Raw genomic sequence first — 22,712 nt, 5'->3', positions numbered from 1 at the left:
CAGCCCTTCAATCCAAGAACACCTCTAAACCCACCCCTTCAATCTTAAAGTGAGTGCCGGGAAATGTCACTGCCTCCGCCTGCCCAATAATAAAAAATTATAATCTTAAAATACTGCTCTGCATGTCTGACTTCTCTATATATTTTCTACTACCCCTTCTTCCTTTACAACCCCCATTCTTCTGCGCAACATGTTCCTTCTGTCCGCTCTCACTCCCTTGTTACCTCCTCATCCTCCCTCTGGCGGCCCACGCAGGGTCACCCCTCGGCTACATTTTCACCTCTCTTCCTTGTTTTCTCGGCCCCAGCTCTGGCCCTCCTCGCCCCTTCGTCAAAATTCTTTCCTCTCTATCCTCCCTCTCTCGTCTCCGGGTTTCCTCGCCCCGTCCTCCCTGTCATTCTCTCCGCTGTTCCACATCGGTCTTGTCTCTCCTCCAACACTCCGTAAATATACGTACTTTGTTCGTTCTTGCAGCACACAATGAAGAAACAATTCAGCTTCTAGGCGCTTTGGCTCTCCCCTCCTCCACTGCAGAAAGTGTTTCTGTCCTTCAAACGTCACTCACGGGCCATCCGCCAATCCTCACCTCCCCCAGGAGACCCCCGCTCACTTTTCTGATATCACTCCTCTTTCATCCCTTTCCTCCCACTCCCCCGGGTCCCCTGTGAGGCCGTGAGACCCCCCCTCGTCCCTTGGCATCCCCAGGCTCGCCCGCGGCCCCTCTGCTGTCTCCCCGCGGGGGCGCGCGCCTGTCACGTGACTCGGGCGCGCGCCGGGTCTCCGCCTCCTCCCGTGAATGGGAACCAGCGGTTCCCGGTAGCAGAGGCTGCGCGAGACGCCCCCCCGCCGCGGACCCCCCCCTGCCCCGGAGGCGGCCATGGCGAGGCGCGGCACCTCCTCCTCCTTCCCAGGTAGGACGCACCGCGGGGGCCCGCTGGCCCTAGAGCGCGGTGCATTGTGGACCCTGAAGTGTCTCAGTCGGAGGCAGGGCTTTTGTTGGCACTTTGTTGATAATACTTTACTGCCGGCTGGTGACAGGCCATGAAGGCTGCGTGTGTGTCGTGTCGCGTTCCTAGTACTCCTGAGTTCGGTCATGCAATGTACTATTCGTGTGCGTTTGTTTTAACATTTATTTGCGGTTTTATATGGTGTGACCTCGAAGGTATCGGGGCGCTTTCCACGAGCACCAGATATGGAGGACACGTTTTAGGGGGAGAGTGAGTGACTTCCCTAGCATCACAGTGTGTTGAGCTGACGCCGGGGCTCGAACCTGGTGCAAGTCGGCAGCTCTGGCCCTCATGCCACACCCTCTCGCCCCTGAATAGTATTTACTGGCCCCTTTGGTGTCTCCCGAGAGTTCGCTCGGTGTAGGAGCAGTGAATGTGGCGATCAGCGCGGCTGCTATTCTTCCGGTTTAATGATTATCTACAAAACAGTTGAAAATGTTCACTCGCTGGAGCCTGTGAGCTTTGGACAGCGGTCACAAGTTATAGGCCAACGACAGATTGAAGGAAATGTATCAGGTCATCACGTGCTGGGCTTGAGCTTATCATCTCGTCTTGGGGTTTTCATTTGAAATCTGCATATTGATTGAGAAGTGGTGAACTCCAAGTGCCAGAATGCTACGCGCCTGCGAGTTATTTTGGGGCTGCATCATTTTTTGTCAGCTACGCTATCAAGGGCTTCTCATGCCAGACCAGGGACACCCCAGATCACTTCTGTAGCCAGAAAGTCCGCTAGAGGGAATGGACGGCAGATCTTGTGCACCTGTGACTGCACGACATTGGCAGACCCCCAGTGTTAAATTCATTTTATGTTATTGGAAATGTGGTACCAATTGGAGATCTTAGTTTTTCTGAATCAGGTGTTGGTTCCATGCCACATTTTGGTATGAACTTTTCAGTAATTGTTTGACTTTTCTCCAATATGTAGGATTGCAAAGAACAACAAGCATTGGCAGGGCCAATACATGTCTTGAATTTTAAGTCCTGACTAAAAGTGAAAAACATGAATTCTGTACATAGGGCATCTGTGAGATAAAGAATTTAATATATGATGAATCCGGAGACTTTTGAGGTGTAAATTATTCCCACCTACATTGCAACAAAAGCATCCGATAGGTGCAATGATGTACTAAACAGTCAATTGCGGGAGGTGAGAAAGTAATACTCCTCTAGGTAGTAAGAATGACCCAGCTACTTACTGGTAATATTTATTGTTCCAAGTCATCATTATCCTAGTTATAACCACATGAAGTAAAGCAGCTGCAACAAAAGTCCCCTCTTCATTGAACACATCCTGTAAACTATGATATAAATGTATCAAGTGAAGACCAGGTTTTAGCTCTGCGAATTAAGTGAAGAGGAACACCTTTCTGCCAAGGAAGCAGATAAACCTCTGATCGACCTTTCTTAGACACATTCTGGCACAGTTTTTTAAAGCTCTGTATAAACATCGAGAATCATTTCCTCTATCCATGTACATAAAGTAACCTTTGACACTTTGTTACCTTTAAGGGACAACTCAATGGTGACAAATCAACTGTTAGACTTCCTGTAGTCCCTGGGCCTGTCGAGATAAAGGGATAATGCACGTTTAACGTACAGTGAGTGCAAAGATTATCCTTCTTCAGACTTAGGTGAAGCAAAGAATAAAGGAGGAATACGTTCCTGAGATGCATGAGAAACATAATTCACCTTAGGAACAAAAACAGTCAGACCTAATACCTACTGTTAGAAAGTCGGTTTTTGGTGGACTGTGGTGGGTTGTGAGATGTGCTCAAGCAACAGCCACAGTCCTTTGCAGGGTGAACCACAAAAAGACAGTTAATTAACTGTGCTTATCCCTGGGTAGCTGGGTAAAAAAAGCAGTCAATTGAGTGGTAATGTGTAAACTGCTTATGTAGCACAAAAGCAGTAATAAAGTGAAAACACTACACAAAAAACCCAAACCAATTCAGAACAATAGAGTACATTTCAACAAATCATTTGACACCCAAAACAAAGAAATCCAATCTGTAGAACCAGAGATATGAATTTTTAAAGTTTTTAGGAAAAACAAGCACCTAAAAGATCAAAGCACCAACTACAGACATCCGACTGTGATGGAGCGCGGTTCGGATACAAGAAATGGATAGGTCCTGGTTAGTGTTTACCTTCGGCTTAGATAAATTCTTAAGAAAAATGTTCTGAGAAGGTAAAGTTCAGCAGGGAAAGATGAGTGAGTGCCATCACCAGATACCTTTGGGCTAAAGCTGCAGTGAAGATTTCTACATTCAGACTTAACCATCGAAACGGAAGTTGTAAATCTCCGGCGAGGCAGAGGGCTGTAGCCGAAAAGAGTTCCATGAGGTCAGATACCCCTTTGGCAAAGGACCTCTGAAAACGGACAGGCTAATGCGGTGAAGAATGTACCAGGAGAAGCCGCAGAGACAATCCAACTGGCAATGCACCTCGGACGGATAGGTGAGCAGGTTGGTCCCGGTCTCTTCCTGGTTCTCAGTGCAGTTTTTAGGCAGATTTTTTTTTTAAGTCCCCACTTTTGGATTTGGGCTACCTGGGCACCTTCAGCACCACTTCCAAGTTTCCAGGACTGGAGGGGCACCCCTTGGAAGGTCATGACTCCCTCAGGCTGGGTCTAGGTGCGGGTTCACAATAGGGTAATCCTTTTGTGTCCCTGTGGCTCTGAAGAGGAGGCCATCAAACTAGCTTCTGTGAGTCACTCTGGAGGTCCTGGGACAGTTGAAGATCCAGTCCTTGTCCCCAGGCAGAAGTTGGCGTAGCAGCCGGCCAAACAGGACAGCAATCCAGGGAGGTCGGCAGTCTTGTACAGCAGCAATTCTGCAGAGTGGCAGTCCTTTCAGCAGCACAGCAGTCCTTCTTAATGGAAGAGTGTCCACTGGTCCAGAAGTGTACTGAAGAGTTGGTGTCTGAGGTCCTCTTTTTATATCCCAGTGCCCTGGTTCTGGAAGGTGGAAGAAGCTTCTAGACAGTGGCTTTGAAGTGCATGTAATTCCCTGCCCTGGCTCCAAGCTGGCTGCAGTAACAGTGTGGGGTTGGTAGGACCTTTGTGTGAAGGCAGAGCACAGGCTATTCAGTTGTAGGTGGGGCTGTGCTCAGCTCTGCCCCATCCTGCCAGCAGATGGCCCATCCAGACACATCCAATCTCTCTATCATGTGACTGTCTGAGTGGAATTCGCAAAGTTTAACTGTCAGCTACACCCAGTCATGTGATCCAAGACAGGGTACAGGCACAAAATGGCCAAGGGCAGGAACATGCCAACTTTCTAAAGGTGTCATTTTCAAAACTGTAGTGAAAAAAACAACTTTACCATTAAAGAGGGTTTGTCATTACAATTTCATAGACATTAAATATGACACCTAGTCCCGATTGGAAAATACAGCTTATTAGGTGTAATAAAGACTTCCAAGTGTTATCCAATGGTAGGTGTAGGCCTCACAGTAGCCAAAAAAACAAATTTGGAAGTTTTTCGCTACCAGGACATGTAAAACATAAACATACATGTCCAACCTTTTAATTACACAGCACCCTGCCCTATGGGCTACCTAAGGCCCACCTTAGGGGTGAGTTATATATGTATAATAAAAAGGAAATTAAGGCCTGACAAGGGGGTTTAATGCCAACTTGACATGGGAGTTTAAAACTGCAGTCAGACAAAAATGGCAGCTTTGTGACATGTTGAAGGGTTACTTAAGTGGTTGTCAGAATCGGTGCTGCAGTCCTCTGATAGCTATTAATTTATGGCCCCTGGGCATATGGTATACTGCACTACACAGGACTTGCAGGTGAATTAAATATGCCAAGTGGGGAAAAGCCAATTTGACCATGTTTTAGGGGAGCGAGCACAATCCCTTTAGCACTAGTTAGTAGTGCTAAAGTGCACAAGGCTGTTTTGCCAACAAAAACGAATTTAGCAAAAAGTGGAGGGTAAAAGGCAAAAAGGTTGGCAGAGAGGCCTGTAGAGACGGCCAGGGGCAACAACTACTTAAACAGCCATAAAGCTAAGAAAAGGAGGGTTATAAAGTAAAGCTGATAATTGCTCCACTCTGTGACATGAAGTAATAGCTACCAAAAACACCATTGTAATAGAAAGGAATTTTAGATCAACAGGGAGATGTTCAAACGGAGGACATTGAAGAGTTCTTAGAATAAATAGAAGATCCCAAAGAGGAGAAGAGGGTCATACTGAAGGTCTAGAAATAGAAAAACTTTGTAAAGTCTATAAACTAAGGTAGCTGCTTCCCGAAAAATACTGTCAAAGTCACAAAAAGCCTCAATAGCAAACCAATGGGACTTTCAGCTAGAAACAGACATTCTTGGGAAAATAATCAAGCCGAAATTGAAGAATGTCAGATAAAGAAGCAGAGACCGGTGAAATAGCTTGAGATGAGCAACATCTGTGAAATATTGCACTATGCGTAGAATATGCTTTGAAAGATGGCTCTCTGGATCCCTGGATAGCCACAGCTAAGTAAGAATGAAGGCCCTTTTTCTGAAGAGAAACCCTTTCAACTTCCAAACTGATAGATTGAGCTTGAGAGGAACAAGGTGATTGAAATAACATAGAGGGGAAGGATAGTGAGGTAGAACTCACTGAGGAAGAATCACCAGAGACTTGAGCAGAGGGAACCATGATCTGGGAGGCCAGAATGGAACCGCCACCACCACCACCACTATCTCTGCCTTCTCCCTCTGGATTTTGAGCAGCAACCTTTGAATCAACGGGAATGGGGTAAAGGTATGTAACAATTTGTTTATCAATTCACCCAAAGGACATCTGCCCCACGCTCCCTATTCCGGAAACTGATAACAGAACTTCTGGAGAAGAAAATTGTTATTGGATGCAAAGAGATGAAACACTGGTGTCCCAAACCTATTGCACTCCTTCACAAAAATCTGTCTGGATAAACACATCTCCTGTGAAGGTGTGCACACTCTGCTGATCTTCTCTCACATTATCCAGATCTTGATGTGAAGTGCGAAATCAACAGATGAGACTCTGCTCAAGTTCCCAGCAACAAAGCCGCCTTTTTCAATGTTTTCAGTGAGTGCTTCCTTGGTGATTCAGATATGTCACTGTATTGTCTGATCTCCCCAATACATTGCTTTGATCGACCTGAGGATAAAACTAGAGGACAGCATCATATAATGCCATTGCCTTTCCCCAATTGGATGTTCTGTAAGACTCTTTGGGAAGCCGCTTCTCTAGGGCTGAAAGAGTTCTCAAAGTTGCTTTCCAACTCAAGGTGCTGGTATTTGTCTGTCATCAAAATTATTGTAAGATTCAAATGCATTACCATCTTCTTGCTCAGATTCTCTGAGATAAACCACTGCAGGAGTTGTGATCTGATCTCTGATGTCATCGGTACCAATGTTTCTATTGATTGAGAATGAGTGGACCAAAACCTGTGCAGTTACAGCAACTATGTATACAGATACAGCCTTGCCCACTGCCCCAGAACATCCATTTATTTGTAAGCTAAAGCCCAATGTCAGGATCATTAAAGATGACAGAAGAATGTTCAAATGCTCTGCTCTGTCCTGTGGCAGGAAGGCTTTGCCCAGACATGTCCTGAATCTCATACCACCGAAAAATAAGATAGTTTGAAAGAATCAAAGTGTCAATTGTTTTAAATGATTCAACTGAACCAACATAATCAACAATTTGAAATTCTATTGTTTTATTTCTTTCTTTGAATTCCAGTAGACTCCATCATTCCGTATATTTGTTATTTTCTGAAAATAGTTTTGAAATGGGGGACCTTTATCTTTGTTCTTGATTGCTAACAGTAGGCAAGGTACATGTAGAATTTGCGTAGTTTGATCTGAAAAAGATATAGATACTTATTTGAAAGCCTGTTGGCTATGCCATGCTGGATGTGCTACTGGTGAAAGATCTTCATTGAATCGCAATACAGGTCAGAGCCGGTGTCTCCAGCCAGTCCATGGAGCTACCAGCAGCTGCCGTGTACCTTTAGAGTAGCTTGAAGCCTTGAGTTTATTTTCAACTAAGAACAAGGTCACATATTCCTTTTAAGGTTAAGGGAAGGCTTTTTTATTTTATATTATTATCGTCATGCAGCAGATAGCACGGCCTGATAATGAGCAGTGCTCAGTCAGATTTATGGCCCAGGCTTGGGCTGGGACACAGAGGTGAAAAACCGAAGCACTGAGGTATTTAACTCTTAAATAAAAGTCCTTGTCAACTCAATATTGGAGCATGAGAACAAAATGATGTTTCTTAAAGCTGTTAATTGGGAGAAAAATCAAATGAAATGTTACCTTTTATGATTAAATTAACTCTTCATTTTAATTTTCTCCCATTTCAAAGTGTCACGTTTACAAACAGCAGCGTTCTTGCTTCCAGTGACCAGTAGACACTGTGCAATATGTATAACGGGAAAATACAGTTGTTTTTTTAAATGGGAGAAATTTAAAGTGCAGAAAAATCTTTCATATTTCGAATATTTTTGCAGAACATTATTCTGCACTTTAAATTTCTTCCATTAAAAAAATGGTTGTATGTTTGTGTTATACATGTAGCTGTGCCACGTACGGCAAAATGTATGTCCTGTGCTACAGGTACATATAACCCAGGCTCTCAGTCACCCATACACATTTATGCCATTCATTCGCACATGTGTTCCATCATCTCCAAAGACCACGTTGTAACTGACACATATGGCAGGCCTGTCATAGTGCCCCATTCCAAGTGTTTTGTTCAAGCTATTGTAGCATGGCTTCATGGACATTAGACCTAAACTCATTGAAGCTGGTCGTGAGGGTGTCTGGTAACAATGCGTGTGTTGTTTAGCCTTGAGTAGCTCACCATGATTTTCACTGATCAGAAGTAACTCCCACTACACAAAAGGTTACCCCCTGGGCCAGAGCAGATTAACTTTTAGAGGCAACATTAGGATTACTTCTCACAGTGTCAGTGATCTGCTCTTTCCTGGAGAAAAAAGCTTTGTTTCGTTAATGTTCACTGGTTGGCTGGACACATCGGCTGCTGTCAGAAAACGAGCCAATGGCAGCAGTTTCTGGTGCCTCTTACACTATCTGCTGATCTCTGGTAAAATTTAGACCCTGTAGATCTGCTTTCCATACCACCTTCTGAGTGTCAGATGCTAATTGTACATCCTCTTATTATATTATGTTGTGTTACCGGCACTTGTAAAAGTCACCTTAACCTTCTGGTATGGCCCTGTAGATCCTGCCTCTATCTTAGGTGATGCCTGCATACGGAAGCCTGCAAGGTCTTCAACAACTTCTGAACATGAACTTTTGTGGCAGAGACTTGTCTTTGATATCACATGTTAAGTTATGTCATGTTCAATTATTTTGTTGTGCACGCGTGTGCACCTGTGGTTTCATGAAGCGAGGAACCAGGTGTGCAGAAAGAAGTACTTCTGTGGTTGTGACAGAGCAACAGATACCCAGGCGTCCGTCTTGCAGCGTCTGTAGGGCATTTAACTGGACCGGAAGAAACACTGACCTCTGATAGGGAGCGCTTAACTTCTCATTGTGAGAAGACTTGCATGCTTCCGGTCTGCATCTGACCCGCACACAACCGCGTCACTTCCGTGATCCCTGATTTCACTAACCCTGGCTGAACAATTAAGATTATTTTTTACAATACAAAGGCTACTTACAACAAGTTGATTATTTGTTGCAGTCGGAGGACACTTTGTGAGGGTTAATGTGAAGTTAGTCATCTTTTTACTTTGAGAAAATGAGTTGTGTCTCATGTAATTTAACTCGCAGCTCTCAGAAGTACACCTTTATTCGAACAAAAATGTTTTTATAGCCCTGCAAAATCATATTTGATATTCCTACTTTTGTTACACGTTCATTATTAATTCGCATTATCTCCAGTTCATTAGTGTAAAGGTTGTTGATATTTCTTGTGTTTCAAGCCTCATTAAATCGCTTGTGAACCTGCTCATGACAGGGCTAGTTAGTGCCTGGTACCTTTGCTGGCGACTTGAATTATGTTTCGATATTTTTTAATGTGGTTGTGATTGGTTGTTGGAGCCTCCTCCAACCTGAACCTGATTTTTTTTTTATTTCTATCTCAGTGGTGTTTTTTTGTTCTTTGCAGTGCTAACATTTCCTCATTTTCCATGTCGTCCAGTCCGAATTTTCTCCATTTTTTTTTTAAGGTGGTGGTGATGTGCGATGCTAGCCACAGCGATATGACACTATCTTGACATCTAAAGTAAATACAATAAAATAGTGCATGAATAAAAACCTATGGCAGTTCTGTTTGAAATGATAAGATAAACATAGCTCGTCTACAAAGGGCATTATGATGTGATTGGTTGCTCTGGACTCGGAATAAAATATGTTGAAATGATTTGTAATGACTAAATGATAAAACGCAAATCTAAAAACGAGCTTTAGCAGCGGATCCCTGCTAAACTGAGCATGCGTGGCATCCCCAACCGCAGAGCAACTAATGCACGCAGAGTGGAGGTGGCAAGGCAGGCTCTCGGTAGATGCAAGCATTAGCTGCACCCCGAGGCTGGAAGTCACCCAGAATAGCAGCGCCTCACTCTGACTCACTCCGCATAGGCGGAAGAGATGGCTTACTACCCCTCACAGCCATCTATCATTGCACAGCCCTGTGTATGTCTCGGAGGCATGTGTTCCCATGTCAACACATCTCTCTCCCTCTCTCTGAATTTGTGAGATCTGACCGGGCAGTGCAGCTGTCAGTTACCTTATGTGATCAATTGAAAAATATCTTTCAGGAACAGTAGCGAGAGAAGGGTCTTGGCTCCTCCCACGTGTTGATAATTTTGAGTACCTCATTTGATTGGGCAGAAGCCATGTGTTTCCACTCAAAAAGAGTGCTCGTAGTGATCCTTTACCTTGTGAGAAAACTTACACTTAATACATCAGGAGTAGTTTACCTATGGATAAACCAATGATCCAGGCTATAGAACTGATCTGTTTAGTATGAAAAGTACCCACAAAGGCAGTAGGCCTGAAGTACTTATTGTGAAAAGCATGTTAAAGCCAATAGGCACTCAGTGATGGATTGTTATTAATCTCTGTTAAAGACTGTAGACAGACATTTTTTTAACATGAAGAATCACAGATTACAGTAGTAGGTGAAGCTATTGTGGTTGGTTACCCTCCCTAACAAAACCTTGGGATTGACATTTTTCATTGTCATTATCATTGTCAACCTCTGGTAGGATGAGTTGCATTCTACTTTGCTGTCATTTTGTATATATTTATGTTATTATGACTGTATGCCTGATGGTTGCCTTGAGAGAAAGGTCAGGTCACTAGGACTGGTTTGGTTTTTGTCATAAGCCAATGATAAATAATCTATTATAAAACGCACATGTTAAATCTGATAAGCTTTTAAGGGTGGAATGCTATTACACTCTGCTAAACCCTGTGTACAGGAATTTTGCTACATAGAATCTCACGAAATCGTTTAGTAGTCAACGGTTTTGCTGTTAAATATGTCCTTTGGTAAACCACGGTGGTAGATGTTTGACACTTTGATAATTGTTTCTAGACACTCACAGGAGTCCTTGTTGGGTTTAATTGTCTGCCAGTCTCTAATAAAAAAATAATAATAACAAATGATGAAAATAGATTATGGCCCCCATTATAACCCTGGCGGTCGGTGACCGCCAGGCCTATAGTGGCGGTAGTACCGCCAACAGGCTGACGGTACTGCCAGCGTTATCACGACCGTGGCCCTTCCGCCACTGTAATACCGCCGGGACCGGCGGTATACCGCCATGGCGGTCCCGGCAGTCGTAATCTGCAGTGCTGCACTGGGGATTTCGACTCCCCTTACCGCTAGCCTGTTCATGACGGTAGACACCGCCATGTGGCGGCTGGCGGTAAGGGGATTCGGGGTGCCCCTGTGGTCCCCTGAACTGCCCATGCACTTAGCATGGGCAGTGCAGGGGGCCCCCAGGCACAGCCCCATCGCACATTTCACTGCCCGAATGTCGGGCAGTGAAATGCAAGATGGGTGCTACTGCACCCGCTGCACATCAGCATTGCCGCCTGCTCTATTACGAGCCGGCTGCAATGTTGATGTGACTTAGGTTGTAATGAGGTCCTATATGTGCATTATATGTCTGTGTTGTTATATGTCCTGCTTGATTCGTAATTCATGAATACATATACATACATTCATAGGAGGGCTGTTGGTTAGCGCTTGTCCAGCACTGCTTTGTTTGAGTTCCCTTCACACACTGCTTCCAAGCAGGTGTCTTCAGATGCTGCCTGAGGGCTTTTTTAATGGCAACAACTAGGGCTACCACCCGAAAATCTGTTCAGTGTGCTTCAGTGCCAGGGCTTGTGGGTTTGCAGTGTTCCATGTCCCCCCATTATAGTTCCCCTTATGTTTCTTCCTGTCTTCTTTTTCATATTGAATTTTTTTGTTAGAATGTACTGCAGGTTCCCAGCCAATGCTTGCTCTCCCAGTCAGTGCTTGCTTGTTTCTCATTTAATTTGCAGTGCACTGCATCCAGAGCTTCTAACCCAGATGGCCATCTTGGATTGGTATTGTCCACAGTGTATCGTTGATTTCTCATGCACATATGGCCATCCTGTTAATTTGTAATAAAGTGTGTACAACACCATTGCTAGACTGCAGGTGAGTTAGGAAGCACATTCAGTCATAAGCCAGACCTGTTGGCATTGATCCCCAGAAGATAACTTTCTTACGACGCATACTCAAAAGGACTTATTTTGATGCTTCAAAAAGCCTCATATGATAACAACACAACTGAAGTAAAAACTTTACACTTAAGTTGGGGCTATTTTCATTGTCGCTTTCTTTGAGCCAACTATTTGTTGGTTTGCAGGGTCATGTTTCTTGCCAGGTTTCATCAATTGGATTGGCACCTCTGCTGCAGTCACATTTTGCTGCTCTTATATGGGGGCTCTATGCATTCTAGGTTGAAAGCGATGCCAGCTTTAAGTGTAGCTCTTGGATAGGTATTGGGTCAATTAGTTTCTTTCAGTAAAGGCTTATAGTGCTTCCCAGAAACGTCAAATTTTTTCCGCCTCCATGTTCTGCTTCTGTTGGCCAAGGTTCATCCAAATTGCTTTGGAATGTGCTGGTGATGTTCTAAGGTGTTAGGTTAGTCATCGGTGTGGCCACAGCGACATGTACGAGTCGCCATCACCATCTTTCTCAACCTTCCGACTTACACAGTGCCGTATTCTTCACGAGCAAAACTGACCCGAGCCACAATTGTTTTCTAGTTGTTTCTCTTACTTCTGCCTAGAAAAACATCTTCACGTCTGCATGGTATAGATCATTCCTGATTCGTAAATGCATGCCATGTACGCAGTGTACATAGACATCCACTTGGTTTACATCACTGGGCGGTCCAATGGTGGGGTCGGTTGAGTGAACTCTTGAGGAACGCTAATGCGACTTAGGTGAAAACCCATGGAGTCTAACTTAGTGGGCGCTCTTCAAAATTTGCATTTGTAATTCTACCACTTATCTTTACGCCTAACATAGGTCTAAAAAGTTCATGAAAAAGTTCTCTACTAATTGTGGGAATTGCATCAAACTGTGTACACATCACAAAGTAGGTATAGAAAGGGGAGTAGTCAATTAAAAAAAAATTAAGTCAAAATAAGACAGTGAAGGTCCACACATTACTTACATTTCTCACTCCATCTGGCACATAATCCATTGAGTAGGCACGGAAAGAATCTCAGAAATAATCCCAAAAGGCAGAGGAGGGGTGGGAAGCTAGCGGGCATCATGCAATATAATGAGTGTAAGGAAAAGGAAAGTGTAATGAAGGTGTCTCAAAGTCGATCGAGAGTACAGGGGTGGATTGTGTGCTCCCTTTCTTGGGCTCAGGCAGTAATGCAGGAGGGGTGTGAGGCGTGTAAGCCTCTGGCCACTGGGACATAGATGTTTATCTTAAGATAGTCACTAAGTTTAAACCTAGAGCCCACCCTATAAGTGTTGATGAGGACCTCTATTATGTGCCTTGAATGTAATTGCAATGTGAGGAGCAACTCTTGCAGGAAGCCTGGAGTTGAGTCTGCCAGGGATGGGTGTATTATCTGCAATGTTCTTCAGTTGCTTTGTTACAATATTACACTAAATTGAATAAAAAAAGAAAAAATGGGAATAAGTGATAGTTTTTTTTTCTTCTAATAAAATGCATTCACATAATAAATTCACAACTGTTGGGACACGATTGACTCCTGCATGTAAAATAGACATGTACCCCGGCCTTGAGTGCTCGACCCACTGTGAAGCTGCTACACGGACTTTTTAAAACAAGTTGCCCTCCAACTGTGCGATTCTAGACCATACAATGTAACTTTAGACTTGCAGACTGCTTGTTAGAATTCTGTACACATGGATGGTAAACAGTTGCCCAGAGGACCACACGTGGTTAGAGAAATATTAAAAAATGTGTTTACAGTTCACGCCACAAGTACGTCTTTCTGTCACCTAATTCCTGGTTCCTTTGTAGGCCTGGCTTTACATTGCAGGTTTCTATAAAGGCTTTTGTCCCTAGTCTTCTATAAAAAATAAATAAAAACATAGCGTGCAGTGGGCTTCAGAAGAGTTAAAAAAACACATTTCACAGCTCGTGCTGCTGGCTTTTTGGTACATCATCCTACCTCCGAGACAATGTTTCCATTGCAGTGCATGAAGTGCATTATTTTCAGCAGATAGCACTGAGGCCCTCATTGCGACTTCGGTGGTCTTTTTCAAAGACCTGCGAAGCCGCTGCAGCCAGCATACCGCCAGTGCTGGCAGTATGCTGGCCGCCCCATTAGGAGTTTTCCACTGGGCCAGCGGGCGAAAACAGCATTTCCGCCTGCTGGCCCAGCAGAAATCTCACCACAACATTGAAGTCGGATCGTAATCAAGCCGGTGGCAATGTTGCAGTGAATCAGGTGCAATAGGTACAACAGCACCTGTCTCGCTTTTTACTGCCCGTAATTCGGGCAGTGAAAAGCGCAAAGGGGCTGTCCTTGGTGGCCCCTTTCACTGCCCATGCCACGTGCATGAGAAGTGCAAGGGCCCCCGGCACCCTTTTCCGCCAGCCTTTGCACAGTGGGGCTACCGCCATGCAAAGCCTGGCAGAAAGGGGACTCATAATCCCCAGGGCAGCGACTGCCAGGCTGTTGACAGGTGGTAACCTGGCAGTGCCGGCGGTCGGGCTGTGGCACATCTGGCATGGTCATAATAGGGCAGTTGGACCGCCCTGTCTGTGGCGGTCTGACCGCTGTCGCTAGTGTGGCGGTCTTGAGACAACAACACTCTTAATGAGGGCCTGAGTGTTTAGTGAATGCAGGAGCCATCCCGGAAAGAAGATTTACGCCAATAAAATTTACACATCCGCTTGGTAAACAAACCATTACTTGAAATATCATGTAAATATGTATGCAAATTACTTTACTATTTTTCAAGGCTTTTTTGCCTGTCCTTTGTAGCTTCAAATATATATTTTAAATAATTTTTTAGACACCATCTTTATCTCAGTTCATTGCTTCAAGAGCCTAAACAACCTTCTTACCTCCAGATCTTTCTGAGTTGTTGCCACTTCTGCTCCTCTCTGCCATGAGAACCTGGAAGTGACCATTGTCCTCTGTACTGAATATCTGGTACACTTTTAGTCCCTCGATCAGAGATGATGGAAGATGCACCTATCTATCATAGACTCTCTTATTCATTTTGCCATCCACTTATTTCTTCATCTATCCATGCACTCATTCAACCTTTCAGCTGTTGACACATTCTCACATTTACCCATTCACCCATCCATCCACGCACAAATTGCTGATGAGTGGATAAGGACGTTCTCATAAAATAGCCAGACCTGTTGGTTTTGACATAACTTGTTTATACTGAATACAGATAAAAGACAGTTGATCATGCTTGGATTTGGTCCTGTGATCTTCAGCTTGTGCATGCATCTCTTTTTGTAGACACTTCTACTCAGTCAGCTATCTTATTTGCTTACAGTATGCTGTTGTTTTTGTGTCCTTTGCTCACGTTTTTTAGGTTGAGCGCGCAAGCACTCTGACGTATTGTAATTTATCTGTGGATTTTAACCACGCCCATTGCTATCACTCGTTGATAGGCTTGCCTTTCAAAAATCCTTTATCATCATTGGTAAATGCTTTACGTTTGTCCCTCCTTGGGGCAGTTTTGTTACCGCCTTCCCTTCGACCTTGTTACATAGATAATTGCACGTTTGCAGATACGTTTGACTGCAAGCTAACTTCCTTTTCCTTTTCCGTCTCTCCTTCGCGCTCATGCTCATTGCAGCCATGGTGCTTTGACTCGTCTCGCTTATGTCAACTGTTTTACTTTTCATTTTCAATTTGTGAGGCAAGAATAGTCCAGTTAGGAATTTACAATGCTAATAGCTCTAACTCGAGCAAACGCGAGACTCATTGCATTGCAAATGCTTGTTGTATTCTGTTGGTGTTCTGTGTTTTATTTCTGGTGGGATGGTGTGGCTCAAACTGTTTTCCAATTCTCCATGAACATTGTTGTTGACAGTGGTGTTCGTGTTACTTGATTTTCCCACTTTGTCTTGAAGGTGAAGAATGATAACAAGGCCCTCGGTCTATGAGGTTGTGCACATTTCTAGGCTGCCAGTTGCTGCCCGCGCAGCTAAACTTTAGAATGGAGAGATAAGTGGCCCAAGGGACAGGAGTGTTATCTCCTTGGGAATGTGTTTGTGAGAGGTCAACTTCACTGCTGCCAGCATTCCTGATCTGGTACATCCAGTACACAGAGCAGCAGCTTAAAGCCCCTACTGGTAACTTTGAACTGTGGAAGTCAATGAAACTCCTCTTAGATGCACATTGCAGAGATAACTCAATGCCAGTAATACAGAGACTACTTCAATTTAATTTCTGTTTCTTTCACTAGAGGTATCTGCAGCTGGCTATCTTGATTTCATTTTTTGACGCCACATGCCTTCTCGGCTGCCGTTGACACCATTGGCCACAATGTGATAGGTAAAGTTTGCTTATATTGGCCACCATCAGCGTAACCACGCTCTCCTAGTTTACTTCCTTCCGGCAGAACTGCACTCAGTGAGTTAATCCCATTCCTTATCAGAACTGCTCACATCAAATGTGGCGAACATCAGGGCTCTATCTACCTTCTCACCAACACTTTTCAGTGCTTACGTAACCCCCATGGCTGAGAACTTAGCCACCCCTAGAAATATCACATGCGTCCACCTCAAGACTGAAGGTGAGCCAGACAGCCCTCTCAGTGTATCTCACTGGCTGCCTCTGGTTCATCACTGGACTGGGAGGAACTGGCTTTGCCTCAGTAGCAAAAACATGTAGTCCAGCTCCTGGCCCTGTCAGTACTGCTCTTCCACTACCAGTTCCATAGGGATGAGGGACACCTCCAAGCACGGTGGACAAAGCATGAAATCTGGACGTGATCGTTGACTGTCATCTTTCATTCTTGCCCCCTCTGTCCGCTCCCAGATTAACATAGACTCCTAAACTGCATCCCACCATCCATCTCCACGCCAAGTGGTCCTGCTGCTGCTCTGGGGTCTTAGAAGATCACCTTAATCCTCACTGCGGTTATATCTCGCCTGCCCTGCACTATTGCTACTGTGTATGCACTGACTTCCTCAGGTCACCTCCCTCAGAATTCCAAAGGGTACCACTGCATTTACCACCAGTAACCTGAGTTACCTCCGGTCCCTGCTATTGATGCCTCTCACGTAACATTCAACGTCCCCCACAGCTCAGTCCCTCAAATTTCATCCATCTCTAACCTCTGACTGTTAGTCTCCTGATGCCAAAACCAGATTATGTTTCACCGCCCTCCAAAGTGTCCCTGACTATGACATGTAGAGCTTGCATATAGTTAAGGCAGGTGGTGCTATAGTTCAATATCCATATTAAAGTTCAGATCTAGGTATTGTCTTCAGTGGGTTATTTGCTGAACTGCTGCACTTTTCCTTGTGCAACTAGAGAAGCGTGGTTATGGGGAGAAGCCATGTGTGCCGAAGCTAAGGGACTGTGTTCATTGTGGCTGAAACTCCACGATACAGACCAATCGAAACAGTAGGCGTCAGCGTGCAAGCAGAACTACATCCTTTTTGCAGTTTTCTCCAACACCCAAGCATAGGCAAAGAGCCATATTTGCTCCATCCTGGTCACTGCCCTACAGCCATGATGCCAAACACTTCTGACACAGACCTCACCTACACAGTTGATATCAACCATAAACATTAACGTGTAGTGCTTATGGCTCCTATTACAACCTTTCACTGCAATGCGCATATGGGGCATTGGCAAAATAAGTCCTCAAGTAAGACATCAACACAACACCCATATAGGCCACTTGAGAGAGCTACACTCCGCCATTCGTAGTGGTGCTATACTAACCTCAAATGCACTTCTGCACGTCAATAGGGGTATGGAGTGCTATATAAGTGCAACTGCAGTACAATATTCCTGATTGCAGCAACTGCATGCAGTTGGCGTAGCTTGCAAAAAGTAATAGCAAGAGGACTTCAGCACAATAAAGCACAGAACTCTAAAAAATAAAGTGAGTACCCTACTGCCCATCCCCGTATAGCCAAATGTGCTTTGCTTAGTTCCATCGCCCTTCTTCGCCTGAGACAGTCACATGACTGCAGCAGGTTGTCGCCATCTTGCAGTCACTAACTCCACTGGAACACTCCGGCACTTTTGCCAACTAACTTTGGAATTATCAGACTGACAACTGGCTCATGGCCTTGGCTATTTACCACAGACATTATCTTGAGACAAGAAGGACCACCAGACCTCACAATACTTTAGCTATGGCCAAAATAATAACCAGTTCAGACTTTGTCACTGATTCTCCAGCGCGTTCTGATTAATACTCCTTACTTGAACAAAGAACACTACACACTAACGAAACATGTGTCAGCTGTAGCTGATGCCTTTTCCAATCAATGGGAAACCTCTCAGTCCATCATCACATACATGTAAGATATTGGCAACGACATTCCTGCCATTTGCATGTACTATGAATGTTGAATACATATCATCTGGTAGACTATGCAGTTATTGGTTCCATACATATTTAAACATGATCCTCTTTTGGATCACTTAAAACAATTCTGGCATCACTTAGTGTACAATCAATTTGCTTCCTATGCTCCAGACAAATACTGCTAGTTCATGTCAATGGTGGCCTTGTCATCACTTCCGGTACGCTTTCTGTTAGCAAAGGCGTAGCCTGTTGTAGCATCAGCTAGACTTGGCTCTAGTTCAATCTATGCAAAACTTAATACTATCATGCCCCTGTCATTCAAGAATGTGCAGCTAACCAGAACCACTGCTACCAGTGTAATAGTTAAGTCGCCACCTTGCTATTGGCTGGCTAAATGCAACCAGTAGAGAAGAGGTCGGCTTCAGATTAGGTGCACAGGGTGGGTCTAAGCCTGACGCTACACCAGTTTAATTATCTGAGCAATGGGAGAGAGATGGGCAAACTTTTTTTTAAAGAAAAAAACATATTGGTCAGCCAATATTTTTTGTTGCTTTGGGTTTGTTCTTTTGGTGAGGATTGTGTGGAAACTAATTTGCGAGGAAAGATAAAAACCTCCCTGATAGCCTTAACATTGATGACAGCACATTGTTTAAATTTCCGGATTTTGGTAGGTACATGATGCAGTTATGAGGAGTTCTCATAACCCATACACAGCTATGCCTTATTTCCCCTTTTCTGTTGAATTCTGTGTTTTAACCCCACTGCGGGTGAGGCAAGTGAGTCCACTCTAAAGGTCCCAGAATGATTTGGATGTGATTGGTGCCCAGCAGAGCACAAGGCGATGCTGGATTGAGTGTGGACCCAAAGTGGGGCTTAACTCCCAGTGGAAGTTGGTTACTATTCCATTACAATGCGCTACGTAAAGTGAAAGGTAGTGGTGGCTGATTTGTAATGGAGAGATCCAGACCTTTTTACCTGTAGTCCTGGGAAGAGTCTACTGATCCCCTTTCGCCAAATTAATTCAGTCCTCCATAACTGGGCTTGTTCATTTTCTCCCTGAATATGGTATTCCGTGGTTGTACTTATGTTTGGCATATCTGGAGATTGTGTACTACATGAATGATATTCTCTGCAAGAGCACGATGCATATTGGACAGGATGGTCCATCCCGCTACTAGGGTTAGAGCAGTTCTGGATTTGTTGCCCTTGAAGCCTGCACCTTCAGAGACTGTCTGTTGATGAGCTTGCCCTGCCCACTCTACACTTGCCGGACAGTCAGTTAATGAGAACCATGGCCGATGCCCCAGTGGTGTACAGGAAGTATGGCTCCAAAGAAAGTAGCAAAACCCATTAGTTTGACTTTGTGGGAGTGTTTAGTACACACTTCTGAGATATAGAAGTTTAAACCCCTGATTCACCTTGAACTGGTCATTGTGTGAAATCAGATCTATCAGAACATCATCTTACTGACGATACTCAAGTTCCTATGGTTGGAAGGTCCTTTAACCCCCCCCCCCTCAGTTCTGAACCTGGGTGTCCCTTAGTTCCCAGTGGTAGTTTACTAGCCCAGTGAGTCATCCCTGGCTGCCTCTGGCACAAGATAATTGTTTCCAATCATCCCCAAGATGCCGGTCCCTAAAAATTCTCACAGGTTCGGATGCCAACCTACAGGTCCATGTGTTTTTTCTGAATTGGACCTGGACACGGCAGTAGTGACATATGCCCACCAAGCTACCTCCAATTAATCAGAAACTGCAGGATATGCTAGAACAAAGTGTTGGATCCTTGGTCTGGGGATATTTTGTATCCATTCATACATTAGAGAGTCACTAATATGCCCTTGTTGTTGTCTAATCAGGATGAAGGATCATCCGTGGACATGGTGTTGAATTATGAGATATTATGATTTGTAGTCAGTCTACACCCTAAGTGTTCACCGTTGAGAGATTGTGTAGTATTGCGCAATTTTAAACGCCAACATTTGTGTTTACTTCAGAATTAAAGAGTTCATCTTGCAGGGACAGATCTCGTTTTTCTAGCTCGCCAAGCACCCCCTGTCAACCTCAGTGTCCCCCTTAAGTGTGTCAAAACACTTTACATAAGGCTGAGTTGGCAGTTAAGGTTTACAGGAGACAGCCTGTATATATTACGAGAACATGCAAAGCAAATTTAAGAAGAAAAGAAAATTATAAAAGAAAATTATATGTCACATGTGGGCACTACGCAAAATATATAAGGGATAAAGTAATAAAGTAGCCCCTGTCGTATATTATAAAGATATTGCAAGCCACTGAGGAATTCCATAACGATATAGAGGAATGAGGCCGAAGGCCGACTTACCTCATAAGGTTATGGAACTCCAAAGTGACTTGTAATGCCCTTGTAATTTACGCCGATGGTGGGGTACTTTATCCCATATATTACATGGTCACACAATCAACTTTCAGTTTAACCACTTAAAACTTTGCTCCATAGCTCTTTCATAAGAAAGAGCAAGCAGGTTTTCAAATATGATGAAAAAAACAAAACCTTTAGTGCAACATTAAACACATCAAAAACCTGTTAGATATTTGTTGTGAACAGATATTAGAACCAGTTCAATAGAAGTCAGTTTAAAAAAAAAACAAGGCTGCAATAGCTCAGAATATGTAGAAACATGCAGAAAGATTCTAGATTATCTCTATCTAATGAGTGCAAAAAATAAATATGATCTGCCTGCTTGTCATTCTAAGCTAAAAGTAGAGCAGAAGAAAGAAAAGCAATGTTTCATTTTTGTTGCTTTAAATAGCTGCTCAACAACTTGACCTGCCTTTCATCTCAGCTGCTGGCTTTTGCAGTAGGCATTGTGGTATCGGCACTCGACTGTAATAACTTATAATAGTCGAGTTCTGATGTCTTTTCTTTACAGTCGTTGACTGGGTGCGTCACAAGTTGCCGATTGTAAAGAAATTAAAGACTGGGGTTTATACAGTGATTACCGAATCCCATGGACTATAAAGAAATTAGAGACTGGCGTTTATACAGGGATTACAGAATCTCCTGTATTATAGATGCATACTACATATAGATATAGATACACTCTCCCGCCATCAACCTGCCAGTCCCCTGACAAGGATGCTGCTACTAATTTCCCACAATTCAAGCATCCCTGTAGAAAGAAGAATACAATACACCCGCTTGTTGATATTGCATTCATAAGTGGTACCACATGGCAGGTTCTTCTATGATTCTATCACACCGGGAGGGTTCGAGGAGATTTAGAGACCGGCAGGGGTTAGCTCCCCACTTCAATACATCTATCACAATAAGGAACCCTTGGGTCTATAAGGATTGCTGTTACAAATGAAGACCTAACTAAGATGGGATATCCCTTTAAAAGGACAGTTTCCCTCACCCCACCAAAGGTGGCATGCTTCATCATTGTGGATCTCCTCGTACTGTGATGCCTGGTTAGTGGATGGGCTACAACCCCCTCTCCGAGAGGGAGGAGCTAAGGGATGTTTTGTCTTAGAGATATATATTCTGAATACCACAATGATGAGCACGGGTGGTGGGAACAGCATGGCAAAATGTGAGGGTGAAAATTAAAACTGACTGCAGGCTACGCACTTTCTTTTATTCATGCGCACTGGGGCAGGATTAAAACCAAGGCACTGCTGGAGAAAAACTGCCCACTTTTAATGTCTGTAGAAGGTCAACATGTTTCAGCTCATTGACCCTCCATAGAGGTGTTGCAGCTTTCTTCAGGACCTAATCATAAGTGCTTCTGCGTAATGTGTACATGCAAGTGTATCAAGAGAAAATAGAGTACACAAAACCATCCAGTGATCCTATGAACCATCATTAAGTGGAGGATTCACTGGTGGTATGTAAAAAAAAATACATATTTGGGGATGTGGTTGAAATACAAGTTAACCTCAAGACATGGTTGTTCGAACAGTGACCCTCCCTGCCCCCACTTGAGCCTCCCCCCCCAGCGCCTTGAGACCCTCACGGGTGAGTAGCGCGCTCTATACATTTTTTGATTGATTGACTGATTGATATTTGGACAATTCTGCTAATTCTAAATTCTAGAATTATGCAATCTTGAGCAACTCGGCGTCTTGTTTTTAAGTATTGGTGACTTAAAAAAGGAGAAAAAGTATAACATTACAGTGTAAGGGGGCTTACCGGCTCATGTCAGGAAATGCACCACCACTCACGTGGCTCAGGGGACTCTCCGACCTACGTAGGGGTCATAGGAAGAGGACGTTGTCTCTAAACGTGGCGGCTGTGGTGGAACTTTAGAACAACAATACCATATGTACATACAGTACGATTGCAAGATTGTTGGAACTGCTGTGCTTAACTTTATTTGTTAAGCATGTACCTGCCAGTTCCAGATGGGGCATATTTTCTTTTTTCTTACTTTTATTCTTTTAAATGATCTTTCGGATGCTTTTTGAGTAAGTGTGTGTAAGGTGGATAAAAAGGTGAATGACTGCAAAGGTGGTGTCAGAGTGCATGTATGATGACTTATTGAGTTTTTAAACTCACCAGTGACTGATTATGCAATTTTAGTTATGAGCCAGACCTGTTGTCATTGACTGTGCTTGTTCAGCAATATCTCCCTTGTCCCTCTTTCCATGATTTGTTTGTTAAAGGGGGGAGGAAGTTAATTTATTTACTTACCCTTGATTCAGATGTTGGTACAGTT

At 43.9% G+C, this 22,712-nt stretch overlaps 1 protein-coding gene across 2 annotated transcripts in view; it reads left to right on the top strand.

Annotated features, from left to right (window-relative positions):
* The window catches only part of EFR3B (EFR3 homolog B), a 501,803-nt gene that overhangs the window by 161,221 nt on the left and 317,870 nt on the right, over window positions 1-22,712 (top strand). Inside the window, exon 1 of one of the 2 annotated variants that reach the window (XM_069233751.1) lies at window positions 777-911. The exons of the other annotated variant lie outside the window; for it this stretch is intronic. Coding sequence (XP_069089852.1) covers window positions 878-911 — 34 coding nt within the window. The 5' untranslated portion in view covers window positions 777-877. Of the gene's footprint in view, window positions 1-776; window positions 912-22,712 lie in introns of those variants that run through there. 2 annotated transcript variants of the gene reach the window in all.

The sequence above is a fragment of the Pleurodeles waltl genome, chromosome 5 (genome assembly GCF_031143425.1).
Source record: "Pleurodeles waltl isolate 20211129_DDA chromosome 5, aPleWal1.hap1.20221129, whole genome shotgun sequence".
NCBI lineage: Eukaryota > Metazoa > Chordata > Amphibia > Caudata > Salamandridae > Pleurodeles > Pleurodeles waltl.
Note: the sequence above shows the minus strand (reverse complement) of the source record. Positions and strands in the feature narration are given on the sequence as shown.